This window comes from Lineus longissimus, chromosome 19 (genome assembly GCF_910592395.1).
Source record: "Lineus longissimus chromosome 19, tnLinLong1.2, whole genome shotgun sequence".
In the NCBI taxonomy this organism is placed as follows: Eukaryota; Metazoa; Nemertea; class Pilidiophora; order Heteronemertea; family Lineidae; genus Lineus; species Lineus longissimus.
This window is the reverse complement of record NC_088326.1, coordinates 13240005-13259447: the sequence shown is the minus strand read 5'-3', so window position 1 is coordinate 13259447 and position 19443 is coordinate 13240005. Positions and strand designations below refer to the sequence as shown.

Below are 19443 nucleotides of genomic sequence, written 5' to 3'. Positions count from 1 at the left end.
TGAGGTCTCATAGGGAGGTTTTTTTGTATTCATGCGCGGTCAACCCGTAACCGTAATATTGCCATTTGGGATGGTGAACAGAGCTAGGAGCAAATGCAACGCTTATGATTTATTTAAAGAAATAAAATGCCCTGCAGAATCAGGGGAATCGGGCGTTTCCAGTGATATACGACACCAATGGGTTGTCTTCATGCAATCACTTTGGAAACGCGTTCTAAAATAGATGTTACGTCCTGTTATGGGGCACGTCATCATCGCGTACATTTGGGAAAAACTCCCTAACGAGACCTTACGGAAATCGAACGCGCTAATCGGCGTCACGTTACTATTGACAACGGTGGTAACGGAAGCCATTTAACGGCGAAGATCGTCATCATGGCCGCCACGGGTAAGATTGGTTCGAAAAAATGTGCGTAAAAACTAACTTTTTTTCGTTTTCATAACTGTGAACGGTGTATTTTACTTCATTTTCAGGATCGTCTAAACATGTAGCACAGTTAGCCAGACCGAAACCTCTTCCCCCTGGTTTTATTACAGACAGGTGAGTGACTTTGTTTGACATCTCAAAGTTGACTTGCACTGCGTGCTTGTGTTGATTGTGTACTTATGTGCTTTAGTCTGTCACTCTGTGTGTACACAATGTACAGCGTGTATCAATCATAATCATACATAGTCAGTCTGGCGCAGTGTAGTCTGATAATATCTGACCACAGGAGTAGGAAGTTGTAGGACATTTCAAACTTCTACACAAGCCATGGCAGCGCAGATACATTACATGTATCTTACTCTATCTAATCATAGTAGGCCTACCCCCCTCCTCCCCAACCCACCCCGCGCAGACCAGACTTGATTGTCATTTTAATGTCGAAGTAAAGTATTGATCTTTATTCCAGGCGGTCCGTGTATTGGATTGACAAACATCCCCCAACTCCAGGAGCAGACGGTACAACTGCTTTCAGTAAGTAGGGGCCCTGAACGGGTGTGGCCAAACAGTAGTCCATGAGCGATCTGATGATCAGTATTCAGAAGGTGACTTACTTGCTCCTCATTTGAACGTGTTCATCGTGTTTGCCTTTATTAGACATTTATGGTTGGTATCAATTTAGAGAGGGTTGACTGCATGGTCATACGACATAATTGACCATAAGATTCTATAATAGTTTACTGTTAAGTGTTACAGAACCTAAAATTCATACTAGCATTTACTTTAAACTTTCAGCCCTTACTCCTCGTCAAGAGCAGTTGGCCAATTACAAAGCTTGTAACTCCGGTTACCAAGGCGACAAGCCATCGCCACAATGGACTGTCGGACAAGGAGCACAGTCTGCTACAGCCTCGGCGAGGGTGGAGCAATTGGCAATGGCCCGACCCGTAAACAGTCACTATCAGTATGAAAGGTAAGAGACGAGTGGAGTGAACACAGGACGATTCCATTCCAATCGTTGCAACTAATGGAATAAGTGACAAGGTGTCCAAAGCTCTCGGGATCCCTTCTTGTCAGTGAACGACCTCCCAGCTCTGAAATTGTGTGCCCCTTTTGTGAGCAACGATCTTTTCAGATCAGTTAGCTAAGCCCAGGCTTTGTGTGGCAGTCTATTGACTGAAGTGGCCCACTTACTGATTGCTCATGCCTCGTATAAAAAACAACATGATAATCAAACCTACCATTCATTTCAGGAACGTCTACACTATTGTTCCCGATAGCGCCCTGAATGCTACTGCATCAGTTAGACTCGAGCAACTCGCTCAGCCCAAGAAGCACCACCTCCTGCCTATCATCGACCCCAAACAATGGGACTGGTCAGACTGGGAGGATCGCGTTTCAGGAGCAGCAAAAAAAGCTGTCGCGACACCCTATTTGGAAAATCTTGCCATGTCGAAAATGCCACATTCACTTTATCAAGGACAGCGTCCGGTTCAGTGGAACGTGCAGGATACAGCAAAAAAGGCGAGCGCGTCATTCCGGGTCGTACAGTTATCCCGACCAAGGAGTCGTGGCACGATCAACGATGATTATGATCCGTATAAGGTTACCATGGCAGCGAAACACGCCATGGCGACCCCCAGGATTACTGAACTCTGTGCTCCGATACCTCGTAAAATACGACAGAAGAAAGTTTGATTTTTTTTACTGAAATCTTATAGAATATCAAGAGCTGAAAAAATACAATCATTTTGTTAGGGTAAATTTGGATTTTATTTTACTAGATGTTTCATTATTATGCCAGCTCTTGTCAACATGTTCTCAAAAATGTAAAATTTTGATTTGTAGTTTGGAAAGCTATTTATGACAAGTTCAGATCTGGTTTAGGTAGACACATGTCTCATTGTCTCACTGTCTCGAGTAAAGTTATAAAAAGTAATATAATTTAAGTCATTTTTGATAAGATAATCAACCCAAGTATGCATACTTGTTTTGATCTAACATGTGTAACATGATTTCCGGTGATAAGAAGCTCAGTAGAACCTCCCTTAATGGTCGCTTCTATTAGCAGGACACCCCTTTATCAGGGACACTACTTTTGGTCCAATATTGGTCAGGTGTCAGTCCTGAGGGTGTCCTTAAAAGGCCGGTTCTACTGTATTTGTGAACGAATGGTGGCGGTGTTTTTTTGCAATGTTAACTGACTGAAACGTTTAACAAATTATTACAGTCAATTTTCTAATGTTTTAATCATTTATAATGAAGCTTACTGTGATATCAATTTTAAACTGTTGATGAGGAATAACTCCTTCCTAAATCAGTCAATTTTCCTATAATTTTGGTGGCTGGTAATGTGTGGTTTTAATCATGTATGAGTGTACTCTTTTGTATCAACCTTAATGGCGCTATAGTTCTCTAATTTGAGTCTGTGTTGGAATTTAACCATATTTCATGTTCCTTAGTTGTACACTTTAATAAGTCTCATGAGCATTTATTATCAAAATTGTTTATTTTTTGTGCAAACAACTAGTGTGATATCAGTCCTATCAGTTTTCTAGCCTAATCAAAATGTATGTTTTATACCTAGCAAGTCCCAATGTTTTCTGAACCACTTTGTATATACATGTATATTTGTATATTTTGTGTTTTTCACCACGTTTTGTTTTATATTTTCACATACTCGATCTTAGTGTTGTCAAAGCACTGGTAAACAAGCAATTTCTGTCTCTGCAACCTGCATTACAACAACAATATCTAAGAGAATCGGTGATGGCAGTGACCTAGGATCACTCATTATTGCTAGTCAAGTTGCTTATTCGCGTAGCACTTCATGAGAGCGGACATATTGTTTGTCGCTTTAACATGCGTGTAGATACATGTTGTTTCTTTCTGTGTGGGATTTCATACAGTTTGATGTCCTGCAGGCATTTAGTAGATGAACTCTGACAGGGAGCGTACCCTTAGTCTTCTCCATCTTAGTCATAAATTTGCCTGATTGCTGATGAATCTTGGATTATCAGTGTATTGTTCAGATGCAAAGCCTCTTAATCCACTTCAGATCTTTTGAGTGAACGTCTTTAAACATGATACTTGATCATATGCATGGCTCTATGGTGTATAATTTGACAGTTTTATCTTTTGCCCATCATGTGATGACAATTTCTATCCAATGCTGAGTTGTGATATTTGCTTTGCTTGAGAGAAATGTTGTGCTTTTCTATTTTTGCTATGAAATGTCCGTCCTATTACTTCGGGTGCTGTCTATTTACTAATAAAGGTGGCGTTAACTTTTGTCCTGCTTTATTGATGTAATAAAGGATTCAGTCATTTTTATCACATGATCATTTGTTGCCATGTTCCTTGATCGGAAATGTCCACAGAAATCACCTATAACCAAGGGTCGGACAGACATCGTCACAACCTTTGGGCCTATTGTCTCAATCTGCTTTGCTACACAGGATGTCTCAGAAAAGGATCTGTTGAACCTTATAACCAAGGGCCTGACATACCGGTAGGACCTCTCTTGAACCAGCTTGACATTATTGTCTCAATCTGCCTCGCTACACAGGATGTCACAGTAAGGATCTATCTGTTACAAACATGTAATCCAGGGCCTGAGATGGAGACATCGTCACAACCTATCCCAGTTGCACGAGATATACTGTCCCTATCTGCCTTGCTATACAGGATGTCTCAGGAAAGGATCTGTGAGGTCCAAGGCGCTGACATGAAGACATCGTCACAACCTATCACTCTTGCACTAGACATAATGTTGTCATCTCCCTTGGTATGTACAGGATGTCTCAGAAAAGGTCCTATAGAGCTATGAACCAAGGGCCAGACATGAAGACACCGTCACAACCTGTCTTTTTGGCACCAGTTAAGACATACACTCTCCATTTGCCTTGCTATACAGGACGTCTCAGAAGAGGGTTTTTAGGCCTGTAACCCAGGGCCTGACATAAAGACCTCGTCACATCCTATTTCTATCGTTCCAACCAAGTCACCAAAGTCACTTCGGAGGACAACAATCAAACTCTCGGGTAACCACAATCCTCGACGGCCATTACAGCCAATTGGCTGGCTGGCTGCTGCTGGACTGAATACTTCCTCAGCTAGTTGCCACAAGGACAGAAGGGCCTCGTTGATGAACCCCCGAGGTCCTTTTGGAAATGGACATAGTGAAGCCAGAGTAGAAGAAGAAAGTCATCAAGTAATGTACATGCAGATTTATTGATGTATCGGGTACAAAATCTACAAAATAAATTGGCTTATTGATTTTCTGTTATCCAGAAATAACTCTCTTGTCAACATGAGACTGTATCTCGATTCAACATCTGCCATTTACAATCATTTTAGACACCCAAGCAAATAAATGTACGATTCCTGCCCTCACTTTCATCGAGATACAATCCCTTACAAGAACATACATGTAGCTTGGTACCAGTTTGTTTTGAGGCTGAATCAATACTGCCCTATGAGAATACCTGAGATGTCAACGAAAATCTGACATGCTCAAGCAAACTAATTGGAAACCTGTATGCTTGGTCTAGTCACAAAACATCCAATAATATTACGACACAATACTGATTCCCACTGTCGCTGGCTGGAACCAATCTACACTTCATGCTGTATACATGGTATACACACACTGTGTGTACATTACAGTGTGCACAAAAACCTCATGGTAGCAGAAGTTGACTTTCAACAGGACAACACATAATCTGGCATGTATCATGATTGTTTTCATAAATTCGTTCCATCAAAATTCATGTACAATTATTATATACAACTGGAGCCTTCTAGACAAGAAAATGAATGCGTTACTATGAGACTGACTTGGGTTGTTCTTAGTTGTACAGGAACCCCTGGACACACCGCACCAACACTGTAATCACACAAGGCAACATCCCCGAGTGGAGCTCGAGTGGACATTGGGAAATGTTCTACAATATAAGTAGACAGCTTTGTCCTATTTACAATAGCCAGAACAAAAGAGAAGTGTAATTCTATTGCCTCGTGATTATGGAAGGTATTGTAATAGCTATTTATCTACATGAAGCAAAGGGTTAACCAGACTGGTACAACTACCAAAATGCAATTTCAAGACTAGCAAATAATAAATTGTAATTAAACTACAAATATGTACAAACTTATAATTCCTATTATTACAACCATTAGGCTGCCAACCCTTCATGAAGTCAGATCTAGCCATTTCCGATCGTTTGTCCATCTTGGGGCCGACCCAGCACACAGTAACATGTGCGAGAATGGCAGCCCGCCAGTACTGAGACTAGCCAATCAACGAACGATTTGAGGAACCCATGACCGGAGACTCCATGGCAACGAAGCGAGCGGGAAACTAGCCGATAATGTCTGCGTAAGGCGACCAGCAGCGCCACCAAAATCACTGTGGCGGCAACAGGTAGAACTACAATGCAGCCGATAGCAACCACGTGCGATAGCGCGGCCACCCACAAATATAATAAAGTTTGACTGACAAACGATCGTTCCCTGGTGCATTTGGTGTGGAAGTGGATATTTTTGATAGACTTCGATCAATTTTCGCACAACACTATTACTCTCTCGCCAAATCATGGCAATTCAATTGCGAACGGGCGCGCCAAACCTGAATATTGAAAGTACTGATTGGTTGGCAGTCATGTCAAGGATATTGGTACAACCACATCAATCATAGTCATTCCCAAAGTGAATATTTAATACACGATCGCAAGTTGCACTTTCAGGCGGGCTTCAGACCAAAGCACGGTCACCAGGCCCAAGAAAAATAGAAGTCCTGTTACGCCTTGGTCCACTAAACCAGCGAGGTCAGGCGACATCACCGAGGGGTCAAAATGACTTCACAACAACATCATGATGACCTCGAATCACCCCAATATTTATCAACCATATACATCTGAACTGAGCCTAGACATTTTTCACCTTCAAATTTCGGTTAATTGCTTGGCCCCCATCTTGGAATTCCATTTTTTGAACCAGGTTAACAGAGACTTTCTACTTGGCATCACCACTACCAGAGATAACAGTCACATCCTGTGATGAATCATTTGAATCAGATCGACTCCGTGCAGAGACAGTTGTGGCCTCCGCCATGTCCGCACTCTGTACAATGAACAAACTCCCGTCAGCCCCAACCTGCACGTTGTCCATATTTATCACCATTTCCCCAGGCCCTTGGCTGGTCTGGAGCTGCTTCAACAACTCCAACTGCTGTGGAGTAAGACCGTCAAGACATTTTCTGGTTGGCTGCCTGCGTGGACGGCCCTGTTCCGTTTGCTGATCAGCACTCTGTGGTGAAGGCAGGGGCATCGTTAGTGAAGTAGTAGGCTGCGACACAAACTGTACAGCTGTTGGAAGGACTGGTGCATTTGCTTGCGCCAGCAGGGAAACCGGTGGTTGAGAATGAATGTCCATAGCCACTGGCGAGCTTGCATGCCCCCGCCCTCTCCCACTTGTGCGCCCTCTACCTCTCCTCTGATGAACTGCCACATCATCCCCAAGCAAGATCGGCACATCAAGTAGCGGAGTGGACACAGACCTCTCAACACTTCCCCTCCCCCGTGCTCTGCCTCTCCCTGGAGAACTTTCACTCGCTGATTGAACCTCCAAGACGACAGCAGAGACAGATCGCTCAACTGATTGTTTACGCCGGTGTCCCCTCGCACGTTTAGGACTGCTTCCGGTTGAAGACCGGGATGGCGACTTTCCACTCATGCTGCTCGAGTCGCTCTCGTCATCGTCTAAAAACCTGGCAGGTTTACGGCGAACCCTTTTGCCGAATCCAAGGCTCTCAGTAGGAGAGGTAACTGACAGTTGTTCTTTTGCTGCAGGAGCAACAACTTTTGGGAAAGGTGATCGGGTCTGTTTCTTAGCAACAGGTGTTGGTGCTGTTTCAATGCTGGTAATAGGTGCTGCTGATGATACAGTGTCACATGATACAGGTGCAGCAGAAACTTCCATCGGTGCTGGCACAACAACTTCAGAAATTGTAGCCGGGTCATCCATAGAAACAAGCATCCGTGTCGATTCAGTTGGACCAACAGCTGATGCTGGTTGTGGGTACGGTTCAACGCTTGGAGCAGGTATAAAGGGTGTCGCAGGAATGTAGCTGGAACTCACGTCAGGCAATCCCACTGGTACGTGTATCATCTTACTCACAACAGGCAAAGGAGCAGGTTCGTGCATGATCTTGCTTACAACAGGTTCTGGACTAGCTGTCAAAACTTCCTCAGTCCGAACAGCTTGGACAGGAACAGACAGTGTTGCATTGATGTCAGGAGATTGAACAGGGGAAGCACTAGCTGTAGCACTGGCTACATTGGATTCAGGAGCGGTTGAAGACACTGGATCTGAAGTAGCACCAGCAGTCATTTCCATTTCGATATTCTGAGGCTGTACTTGGATGACATCTGGTGGAGAAGTAACTGCATCAAATGGCATGCTCGTTACCACATTCTCTTGCTCCACATTTCTAATGTTTGCAGATGAGGAACTTGATAGCGCCTCGCTGACTACCGCGGATGCTGCAGCTCTGAATGCTGTTGACACATCACCGGTGGAAGATGACGCCATCAGTTGCAGAGTCTCTGCTACGCTTGCCTCGAGAGGGGTCATCACCGACGTCAGAGACTGGACAGTCTTTGTAGAAGATTGGGATACCGGTATTGTCTGAGCCGTGGTTGCATCACTACTGGGGGCGTCATGGAGAGAAGTCCTCAAAGCAGGAGTGGCCTGAAGTGATCCAACTGGAGTTGAAGATGGTAGTGGTGAACTCAGTGTCACCTTCACAGGATTCCTTGCTCTCAGCAGATCAGCAACGGTGATCTCATCAGGAGCGCCAGGTGGTCTTGCCGGAACGGCCGTAGAAGGTGAGGCTACAACACGAGCTATAACCCCCGTACTTGGAACGCTTACCTCCCTGCGGTTCAGAGCAGCAGGGCCAAGTATCCTCTGTCCCTGCGGCTGGATGATTTTCGTCCCTTGCCCATCTGCCAACACAACCACTTGTCCTGCTGTTGTAATCATGCGTTGAACAGGCCATCTGATATTTTGAGCCAAGCGCTGCTGGATTCCTTGGCGAACGTTGCTCTTGGCTGTCGGTGCCAACGGTTGCTGGTTGGTGGACAATGCTTGGGGTCTTGGAGCTGCGGCTAACGGCTGTTGACATGTGGATGTTTGTGGCCTAGCAGCAGCAGCAGCAGCAGCAGCAGCAGTCATCGAGGATTGAGCTGGTGAGATCACTGCGGTTGTCGCTGCACCAGGATTCCGTTGCGAGCGAGGCACATAGCCAGCATACTGTCCCCTCTGTCGTCCTTTCTGGCCCAAGGCCGGCGACATTTTAAGTAGAGGCTGTACAAGTTTCAGGTATGATTTCTCAACTCTAGGCGTCGTACCTGTTAACTCCCCCCGAAGAACTGGAGACTGGACCTGTGGTGCTGTACTTGCTGGTTGACACGGCACCATCACAGGTCGAATGCCGGCCAAAGCAGCACTGGCAGGTTGTGAAATCATGCCAGGAGTTGGTCCTACCAGTTGACTAGCAGCACTAGATGTTCCTGGAGGCTGGCTAGTATGTCTTATCGTCAGCACCAAATTCTCTGCTATAATTCCCTCCTGCTGATAAAAGCGAAATAAACCCTTCCCGATGCTCGGAGGCATTCGTGTAATAATGTTCAGCAAGGACTTCTGAAGCTGAGACTTTAATGTTCGCGTCGCAGGGGATTCACCGGACAATGCAATTCGCTTTAGACACAGTTTGTACTTGGTGACTATCTCCTGAATCTGGCGCATCATTTCCGATAACTCGCGATTTTGCTGCGCTGTCAAGGTGGTCATCGCGTCCCTGACGTCTGAGAGGATTGAATCCGACAAGGAAGAGGCAGAGCTGCTTGTCGATTGGATCGGTCGGAATGTTTGTTGTCCAGTTGGTAGCACAGTTGACGACACGGCAGGAGGGTTTGCCAAGCGAGCAACTTTGGCCGCCGGTGCGCTCCGTGAAGAGTCAGCTGATCTGCGGCGTACTCCTGACGTTGCACCTATCACACGTTTTGCTGCAGTCTCAATGTGTGTCGTCACAAGATCTGGGGGCGAGGTTGCTTGCGTTATTGCCACATCTGGCGACGGAGACACACCGATGATGGCAACATCTGGAGAACTCGGCACAACTTGCGGTAACTGGATTTTCGGTGGTGTTTTCATCACCGACGTTGACGTCTGCGAATCAGCTTGCACGGATGTTGGAGGTGGCGGTGTCAAGGCAAAATATGGTGTCGAGGTAACAGCGGAGAATGTAACAGCAGGCAGCGTGGCTGACGTTGAGGAAATCATCGAACTCTTTGAGGTAGATACGTTTGAGGAAGCAGTGGAGTCCATAGAGATTTCGGCTTCTGGGTCAGCGATGTCCGTCTGCACTGGATCAGTCCCGGCGAGGTAGAATTCTTGTCTCTCCCAGACGACGATGTGGACTTCAGATGGCTGCATGCTTGGCTTGTTCTTGGTGTACTGGCACACAGGCAGCTTGAGGTCATCGCACTCCATCCACGAGTTGGCTGCAAAGATTGGTATGAAGATATTAGATTCAATGCCAATGATTTTGAAGACAATTCATCAATTTTACTGCAGTACAATCATTAGGACTTGGTGTACAATGCCCCCAAAATGTTTACATTGTACACCAAAAGTCTACAAATACTCTGCATTTTAGTAGTTCTGTGATGAAACTCACCGGCTGGTTTAGCCAATAATTGTACCACCATCATATACTTACTGTTTGGGTCTCGAAGCCACGTGATGAAGTGGTCGGGGAACTTTCTGTACTGGATGCAACCCGTCACTCGATAGGTGAACTTGCCCTGCGTGAAGTCGTAGGTCTCCAGGTCAGCGCTGGGCAGGCCTTCCATGAAGTGGAGTGCAACAGATGGTGGGAAGCTGAAAAGAGCAAATAAAGTGTGGGTTAATTTCAATTAACAGGGCCAGCAAGTGATGTTGAAAGGAATGGATTTTGCAAGAAGTGCGTGCATCGTTGGTTTTTGGTGTTAATCTACCTCTGAACAGGCACATGACTGACTGCACCTCCTAGCGAATTTGACTGGCCACAACATCATTTAACATCTACAAATATATGTCAAATACTTACTCCTTTACAACCATGTTGCGCTTCTGTTTGGGAGCACCACAGAAGTAACACGCTCGGATGAAGTAAGCGTTGTGCATGGTCCAGTTGGGGCCAACGTTCGGGAAGGTGATGAGGGTCTTTGATTGTCTGCAAGTAGAAAAGTAGGAGAGAGATGTTAATCAAGGGTGATGATGGCCCGGGTCCAGCTTTACCAATAACTCATACAGATTCTTTAAACAACACTTAATTTGCCATTACTTCCAACCACTGAAGAGGATTCTGAAAATGGCTGTTGACACCTTAACTAACTGCCAGGGGATGAACACATCCCATAATCAAAAGTGCCATTTCCCCATCAGCCAAATGACGGATGATTGGCACCAATCTACGCATACTACCAAACACAATCTCACCTTTCAATCTTTTTCTTGCCGCAGATCTGACACTGCAAGATCCAGGTGGCGTTCACGAGGAAGTTGGCCTTCAGCGCCTTGATACTCGATAACACCATATAGAGGGCGATCATCGGACTATCGTTCTTCCCCTTCTCGCATTTCAACCTCGGTTCCAGGTAAGTCCACATCTCGTCACGAGCCCCGTTGATAACGTCACGGGCCTCAAAGTATTGCTCGATCTCGAGGCCTGGGAATAAGTACTGGATGTAATAATGAATCAATTCATCCTTATCTTCCTTTGTCAAGTCTTTGACCATCGCTTGGCGGTCCTCCGGCGGCAGCGCCAGAATCTTCTTCATGTCCACGCTCAGCGGGCGGGAAAACTTGATATGGCGGACTTGTTGGTTTGGGTCAGAGCTTGCCATTACGGGTACAAAGAAGCGTGCACTTGGCTTTTTGGCAGGTTTTGTTTCAGTTTGTGAGGCGGAAGCAGCAGAGACAGAATGTGACTCGGACAGCACGGCTGCAGCGATGGTTCTTTCAGTTACGGAATTTTCACTTGTAGATGTTGGTATGGATTGCGATACTTTATCTGATGTTGTTTGTGTCAAAGTTGATGGAGCGTCAGACGTAATGTTTTCGTCCGCGATAGAACTTTCATTTGATTGTCCCGATGGAGTAACAACTTGAGCAGACTTGGACACTATTTCAGTTGTCGATTGCGGAATGATATCACTTGCATGCGGTAAAGTTTCCGATTGATTATCACTGATACTGTCAATGGCGTCACAATTCTCACCAATGTTTTCATCAACAACTTCACCTTCAGCCAAATGCACTTGTTCAAGTTGTTTAACCACACTCGAACTCTCATCAGTGTCTATTTCAGCAGATGGCACAGACCCTGTCGATTTCGTATCACTTTGCCCCGACACCTGACGACACTTGTCAATAGGCGTCTGCCCTGTGTCAGTGCCGTCACCAGCCTCCATTTCATCACTATCACAGATAACCACCGGAGTCAATTTTTCGTCACAATTAGTTATAGGAGTTGTGGCAGTCCCTTCCTCGTCAGTTTCCATTTGATCAGAGTTCACATGTTCCACCATCTCCCGATTATCATTCGCAGGAAGATCCTTCATCCCCTCAACTGATGACACAGGGGATTGCTGACTGTCACTATTTGATTCTGATGCTCCACTCTTTATACTTACCATTGGCAAAGATGTTGGAGTTGGTGTTTTAGATGGAATTTCTGCTTCTGTAGCCGAATTGCTGACCTCGCCAGATGCAGCAGATTCAGATAGCGACTTTGTCTGATCACATTTTGACTTATCTGTATCAATGCTGTCGAAGAACTTCTCCATAAGTACGCCACCTTCTGCTGAGCCGAGACTGGAAGGGGTCGAGACCTCCGTCCCACCCCCACCAGTACCAACCATCCCCTTGATACAGCCAACTTGGCCACTAGCCTTCACCGGTGACCCTTCTTCCCATGAGGGCGACCTGATGATATTCAGAGCTTGATCATACGCGGCACATATCGTCCTTATAACATTTGTAGAATCAAATTTATTCATTACGACCGGAGATCGGATAGACTTGTTGAACACGAGGAGTGATAATACGACATCTAGCCAACAAAGAGCATCCTCGTTCCTCCACTGAATAAAACGGTCACCAGGGTTACACGCGACGTCCGTGAAAATCAGCTGAGGTGCAGCCGAGGGTTGTGTTGCACTTGTGGGAGCACTGGTCACAGTTGGAACGCTCTGTGATTTGTTCCTTGTCTGAAATGTCACCACAGATGCTGTTGATTGCGCAACAGCTTGTGGCAATACCTGTTGAATAGTTATCCCACTCACAGATGGCTGGAAAGACTTCTGTTGAACGCTGACAGTCCTTACTCCTCCAGTTGTACTGCTAGAAAAGGTCATAATATCAGGCACCTGACTTGTTGGAGGCAATGGATTTTTCATTTCAATCGAGATCTTAGGTTTTTGCAGGACAGACACAGTCTTAATAAGAGCACCAGTTTGCGGTTTAGGACCGTATTTAGCGAAGGCAGTCCTAGGAGTCCCACGCCCCAACGGAACGGCCTGTGCGCGTGGAGAGGTGAGACCGACCTGCGGGGTACGGCTTGGCGAGGGCTGAGGCACTTGTGTTTTCGCAGTGAGATCAACGTGTACAATCTGCGTCCCCCGGCGCTGGTTCATGATATCTTTAAGTCGATCAAACGGAATAAGCACCCGAGGCGACTTCTTGTCCTGTTGTGACTGCAATCGCATATCGGCTACCATTTCTGGTGTGATCCCAGGAATCTTTGCTGCTTGTTCTATTGTGATTTCGATGTATTTGATGTTTGGGTTCAAATCTGGCGTGGTGGAAGCACTACTGTTAGCAGGTGCAGGCTGACAAGTGACTTGCTCAATGTTCAATCCGTCACCTCCAGGCTGGTTCAGGAGATTAGACTGGACACTTTGCGGCACAGTAACTGATGTGGACTCCGACGGAGAGGTAGCGAGCCGAGCCGAGCCACTCACAACAGTACTGACAATCACTCCTTCGCTGTCACCAGGATTTGGGTCGACCGATAGACAACTCTTTTGCGATGGTACTCCTGAATCATATTCAAGTTCCACGTTGGAAGTGGTCGTACCATCAGCGGGCAGAGCAACACTTGCAACGTCAGCGACGGTTATTTCAATACCAACATCTCCGATTAGATTAGGATCGACCGACTGGATATCTTGTGGCATTGATACTGATGTCGGCTGAACAATATTTAAATCCGAAGTGGGAGCACTATCGGTGGGCACAGCAGCACTTGCAACATGACTGACCGACACCCCTTTTCCCAACTGTTCAAGCTGACTCAAAATATTTGGGTCAATAGTCTGTCCGCCCTGTGGTGTTGCGACTACTCCCTGCTGATTGGCAGCTTGGCTCAAAGCAGCTCTCTGCTGTAGCAGCTGATGTTTTAGAATTGCCTTCTTAAGCATAGCTAGTTTGTATTGTTGCTCTGGCGTGGCTGTAGACGCCACCCTTCCTGGACTATGAGGAATGTTTGGAACAGTTGGTTGCTTAACCACCTGTGTTGAAGATGTGCTTCCCGACTGGATAATAATCTGTGGTTGTGCGATCAACTGCGCTACAGATGTACTTCCCGACTGGATAATAGTTTGTGGTTGCGAGACGAACTGCGCTACAGATGTATTTGTCAATAGATCAACAGTTTGTGGTTCCGCAGCCAAAGACGCATTAGAAACATTTCCGAAGTGTGAGACAGTTTGTGATTGCGTCGCTGATAGAGGTATCGACAGGATTCCCGACGGCAGAACATTCTGTGGTTGTACAGTCACTTGTGCAACAGATACACTTCCAGACTGGACAACAGTTTGTGCTTGTGCTGCGGATGGCGCTAAAGATGTACTTCCCGATTGTGAAACAGTCTGCAGTTGATTGACCGAGGACACCAAAGGCATACTCCTGGACAGCGCAACAGCTTGCGATTGCGCAAGCAATTTGGCGACAGACATACCTCCTGACGTGGTAGAAGCCTGTGGCTGTGCAGCTATGTGTACATTACTTGCTTGCGATAAAATCGTCGGAGGGGGAAGATTCCCCGGTTGAATAGGAACATACTGCGGCTGAGCCTGCGTCATGACAGATCCAACGGTGCTTTGATTCATATTTTGGAACAAGATTTGCGACGCTGAAGCTTTCGAGACGGGTTGGCTTGTGGCAACATTGTGTAAAGTTGGAGCGCCAGATAGGACTTGCCCTGCAGTCTCTGGATTCAGTTGAAGAATGGCTCCGGTGGACGTCTGCACATGAACTACTTGCTGTCCAGAAAATGTGCTATTTTGAGGAACTGTCACAATATTTGTCTGTCCTTGCGTCCTCGCATCCGATACAGGTTGACCTGACGATGAAACGGTATCTGATGAAATCACAGAATCAGTCGGTATATTCATTGCGGCACTCCTTGCTGACTGCATCCTCGGAACACTACGGACACTTTCTAGAGGAAACGAATCCACACTGGAGTTCGACTTGGGTGAGTTGGGCATGCTGTCCCACGGTACACTCAGCCGCTTCTGACGTCGCAGTTTGATGTCGGTAAACTTCCTCTTGACGATGATATCCTTGGGGGTCTGACAGTCGATCGGGTAGGTGCACTGGAATGAGAAAGGGAAAACATTAGAAACATCGCTGAAGCTTCGCTGACCAGAGATTTCTGATGCGGCGATTAAAATCACTGCAATGTGCAACCAAAAGATCTTCTGCCTGCAAGAAAAACTGGTAATTGTAGACTTTGATATTGATTACATATCACTGATTCTTTTCGCAGGTACATGCTATGATTGCAAGATGCAGCTACAACAAGTTCTTGTATGCTTTATCCATTGAAGTAACATGGTGACAGACCGTACCATCTGTAGAATCTGACAAGAGGGTCACTTCACCAGAAACGAAAAACCTGAAACCATAAAGCATCAGAAATCACCAGAACAGACTGGCAGGAATACCTAATTTGATGAGGCCTGCCCATCACTAGAAATCTCCAGAAGAGATTAGCACTAATACCTACCTTATGCTCCGGACACATGACAACAGCCTCATCAAAGTTGATCTGATACTTCACCAATTTCCTACGTAATCCCGCTTGCTGACAAATTGGGCAGTTCCTCTCACCCAGTGTCTTTTCTCTCAGCGTCTTCACCCGTGTCCTTGCCTTACCATACTTACGGCCAATACCACATCCATGTCGCATGACAGAATGCTTACATTTGTCATCTATTTTCACCAGAGTATCACAATCTTTCGGACGATCACAAATTTTTCTTTCAGATGTCTTGATACTTGTCCTAGCCTTACCACGCACATGGACAACGCCAGCTCCAACCCGAGACACGGAATGAATACTTTTACCTCCCATCCCTGTTACACGCAGTTTGGCACAATGATCTTTAGGTTTAGGCATCTTCTCACTTGTCCTGGCCTTACCACGCTTACGGACCCCTCCAGTTCTAACCCGTGAAACAAACCGTACATGTTTACCATCCGTATCCATCGTAGAATGAGAGCTACGCCCTGCTCCAAAAGGATCCTTGCAAACCTCGGTAATACGTTGATCTGCACTGCTACCACACAATTGTCCAAGCAGAGTCACATGACATTCATCAGGAAGTTGGGACATGTTAAAGTTGACTCACCTCACGATTCTCACACAAGATGATGGCCTCGTCAAAGTTGATTTGATATGTTTGTAGGTTGCTTCTCTTTCCTGCCTTCTTACACACGGTGCATAACAAAGGGCCAGTTTTCCCGTTCGACATGCTGGAGACAAACTGAAACGATATGGAAGACGACAATTAGATTCCAGGTGACGATGGGTGTAGGTAAGTTGTGGCAAGGTATGTTTTTATCTAACTGAGGGCAAGACTCCTTTCAAAACTTTGAATCAGCCTCATGCAGAGAATAAAATGTGGATTTTGTATCCAGTTATGCATATGAAGTTCCAATTCAACCAAGCAGGATTCATGCGCATGTGTAACGTTGGTACAAAATCTGGACATTTTGTTCCAACCTCTGCCAACCTGATTAAAAGTCTTCAGAGTAGTATGAACCATAAAGTTGCCATGAATTTTTCAAACTAACGGGTCAATGACATCATGATCATGATTATCATTATTTTTGGCTTCATGGCTCAAATCTGCCTAATTAATCTCAAGCTAGAGTAAGCTTTGCATAACCAAGTACTTTTGCTGTGATTATTTAGTTTTTTGATGAGCATACAAGTACATGTCATGCAGTAAGTTATCATTAGGCCCCTAAGCAGGCCAGTAGGCCAATCTGTGACCCACAGTTAGAGCAATACATTATAATTTCATCAAACTCTTTAGAATGTTGGGACTTTTGTAATTGTAAATGTACATGCTGGGAAGTGTCATTACTAGTGGGATTGCACAAGTTAGAAGTGTCTAAAACTGAATGTCAAGTCAACCTGTAGCAAGACATCAGTCCATGACTTATTGCATAATACTTTACCTTTCTAAGAATTAAAAGGATTTGTTACCTGTAGAGACATCAGAATTGCAGTTCTTTCCAGTTTGGTACACTAGTCAATACCACTGGAAATCACACCAACACAAAAAATGCACATCAAAAGCAGAGTTCATACCATTACTCCGATTATGAGGTGCTTTCCAACTCAACAACCGAGCAAAGCAAATGTGATCTGAGTTGTAACTCTCAGCTGATGACTGTTTGCAAACTTCACACTCAACGAGTCTATAGATGGATGGATGCAAGCAAGAAGAGCAAGATGACGAATGTCTTCTATGATTCTCAGAAAGACACCATTTTCAAGTCTGATATAGTGACTCGTTTCACACAGGCCCCATGACTCCCTTGTTCACCAGACTTTAGAGTGAGCACATCCCCTCCCCCCCACCGGGTTGGTATAAAGAGGAATACAGAGTGGGCACTCTTCGAATAGCTCGCCAAGAATCAAACTAGGACAAGCAACAAGTGACACCAGTGAAATCTGTTATTCCTCGTAATCAGACTTGACAATTTACTGTCTGTCTGAGTTTAGACTCGAGAGGGCACTTTCCAACATGTCCAATGAAACATGGACAGCCTCTTCTCGAATGAAACGAAACGAGGTGGAAAGTTGCCACATCTCACAAACTGAGGCCATTAGCCGTGACATAGTAACTTGTAGTATGCACGGTATTGGCGTTGATGCTCTGTAAATCACTTTGTTACACTATGGGTGTCCATGTGGTCAAGCCGAGTTGCCCCACCAGGAAATCACAACCCAGTTTTTCATTTAAAGCCCACAGGCCGACGCACTGAAGTTGTCGACAGCTGTCTGAGTAGACAAAGGACACTGAGACTTTCGTTTTTGAAATATGTCTGAATGCAGACAAGAACTGAGTACAAGTAAACGGAATGCACTTTTAGGCAAGAAAATAGGAAGATTTTATTGTCGGCTGACCCTGAAGATTTTTGACCAAACATTTCTACTTTGTGATTACAGTTCTTTCAATTCATTTTACCCCTGTAGAGACCCACGACGGACGAACGAACAGAAAGACGACATACTTCAAGACGACGGATGTAGCATCCTGGCTCTCTTGTTAGATCAGCCCTCACTTAACTTACTTCTAATTAATCTCTGAAATTAGAATAGAAGAGTTCCTAGGCCTTAGTAAAGAGAAGATGTACATACAATACAATGCATGATTATTCACACGGCTAATGCAAGAAAAAGACAACGCTCAGACAGTGTTCTAGCTCCTTCAAGGACCCATTGTGCATGTACATATAAAAGTATGAAGGGAACCCAGGTGTCATAGGCATGCGGACTGGATACAAGTCTGGAAATGTCATTGAACTTCTGCTAACCGTGGTGCTGATTCAATCAATTCAAAGTCCTCGAAGTCTCCATTTTTCATTCGTCGATCACTGCAGCTTACCGGTAAGTCGTTGAAGTGAAAAAGCACTGTGGCAGTTCCACGTGAAAACAACATTAAAATTTCCGACAGGAAAGTATTTGCAGATGATATTTATCACATTCCCCCCCATTGGGCTGGTCGATGGGCAAACTGACCATCCAAAAAGGGAAACCAACTCCAGGACTAAGCCGAGTAGTTACGATTGTTGATACGAGAAGAGAAGACAAATGCAAATTAGGCCTAAACTGGGAAACCTATACACTACAGTATTTATTAATACACTCCTCGAGTGGGCATTTGTCATTTGATTCATCGACATCGAGTTGATCGACATCTACAAAGCAGTTAAAAACTCACAGTTTTTGTGTACGCACATTCACTCCCATTGCCATCAGAAATCTGGATGAGCCTAACGAAATTGAGGCGGCTTTACTCTACTAATCTCTTGATATGCAATGTACATTCAATACATGTACATTTTGCACACAAAGAACACATGTGACGTGCATTAAAACTTTTTTCACACCGGAGATTTTCGGTATTTTGAAGGGTCTTCATGGTTATATCATGCGCATTTCTATACAACATACCATACCAACGGAATCTATGGATACCTACGTTTCCAGCACATAAGCGGAGACACCAAATCGGGCCATAGCAAAGGCTGACACGGCGAATATTTTGGTGACATTTTCTCAAATTTTTCGATCAGGCGGCCATCTTGCTCGTCGCGCGAACGTTCCCAGGTGGATTGTGGGATCGATTTCGGTATCCGGTAGTTTCGCTCCCTGCCCTTTTCGCCCCCAGTCGTTTCGCTCCAAACGTCTCGTTAGGGAGTTTTTCCCAAATGTACGCGATGATGACGTACCCCATTAACAGAACGTAACATCTATTTTAAAATGCGTTTCCAAAGTGAATGCATGAAGACAACCCATTTGTGTCGTATATCACTGGAACGCCCGATTCCCCTGATTCTGCAGGATGTTAAATCGGGCATTTTATTTCTTTAAATAACTCATA

The 19443-nt window shown here is 45.3% G+C and overlaps 2 protein-coding genes across 3 annotated transcripts; one reads left to right on the top strand and one right to left on the bottom strand.

Annotated features, from left to right (window-relative positions):
- The first annotated feature begins 371 nt into the window (after positions 1–371).
- LOC135502993 (sperm microtubule associated protein 2-like) lies at positions 372–3760 on the top strand. The gene is made up of 5 exons (XM_064796237.1): positions 372–388; positions 475–541; positions 894–958; positions 1220–1397; positions 1678–3760. The coding sequence occupies exons 1-5, from the start codon at positions 376–378 to the stop codon at positions 2120–2122; spliced, it is 768 nt and encodes a 255-aa protein (XP_064652307.1). The 5' UTR covers positions 372–375; the 3' UTR covers positions 2123–3760.
- An 878-nt stretch (positions 3761–4638) lies between these two features.
- Positions 4639–19142, bottom strand: LOC135503505 (uncharacterized). Of its 2 annotated transcripts, none has more exons than XM_064797141.1 (6): positions 19042–19142; positions 16174–18143; positions 10973–15135; positions 10581–10706; positions 10212–10372; positions 4639–9993 (listed from the first exon to the last, which is right to left on the bottom strand). In XM_064797141.1, exons 2-6 carry the CDS (start codon positions 16294–16296, stop codon positions 6440–6442), a joined length of 8127 nt encoding a protein of 2708 aa, XP_064653211.1. In that variant the 5' UTR covers positions 16297–18143; positions 19042–19142; the 3' UTR covers positions 4639–6439. The 2 variants fall into 2 exon arrangements, with proteins under 2 accessions (XP_064653211.1, XP_064653210.1); XM_064797140.1 differs by having other exon boundaries at positions 16174–16308.
- Between the last annotated feature and the right edge of the window lie 301 nt (positions 19143–19443).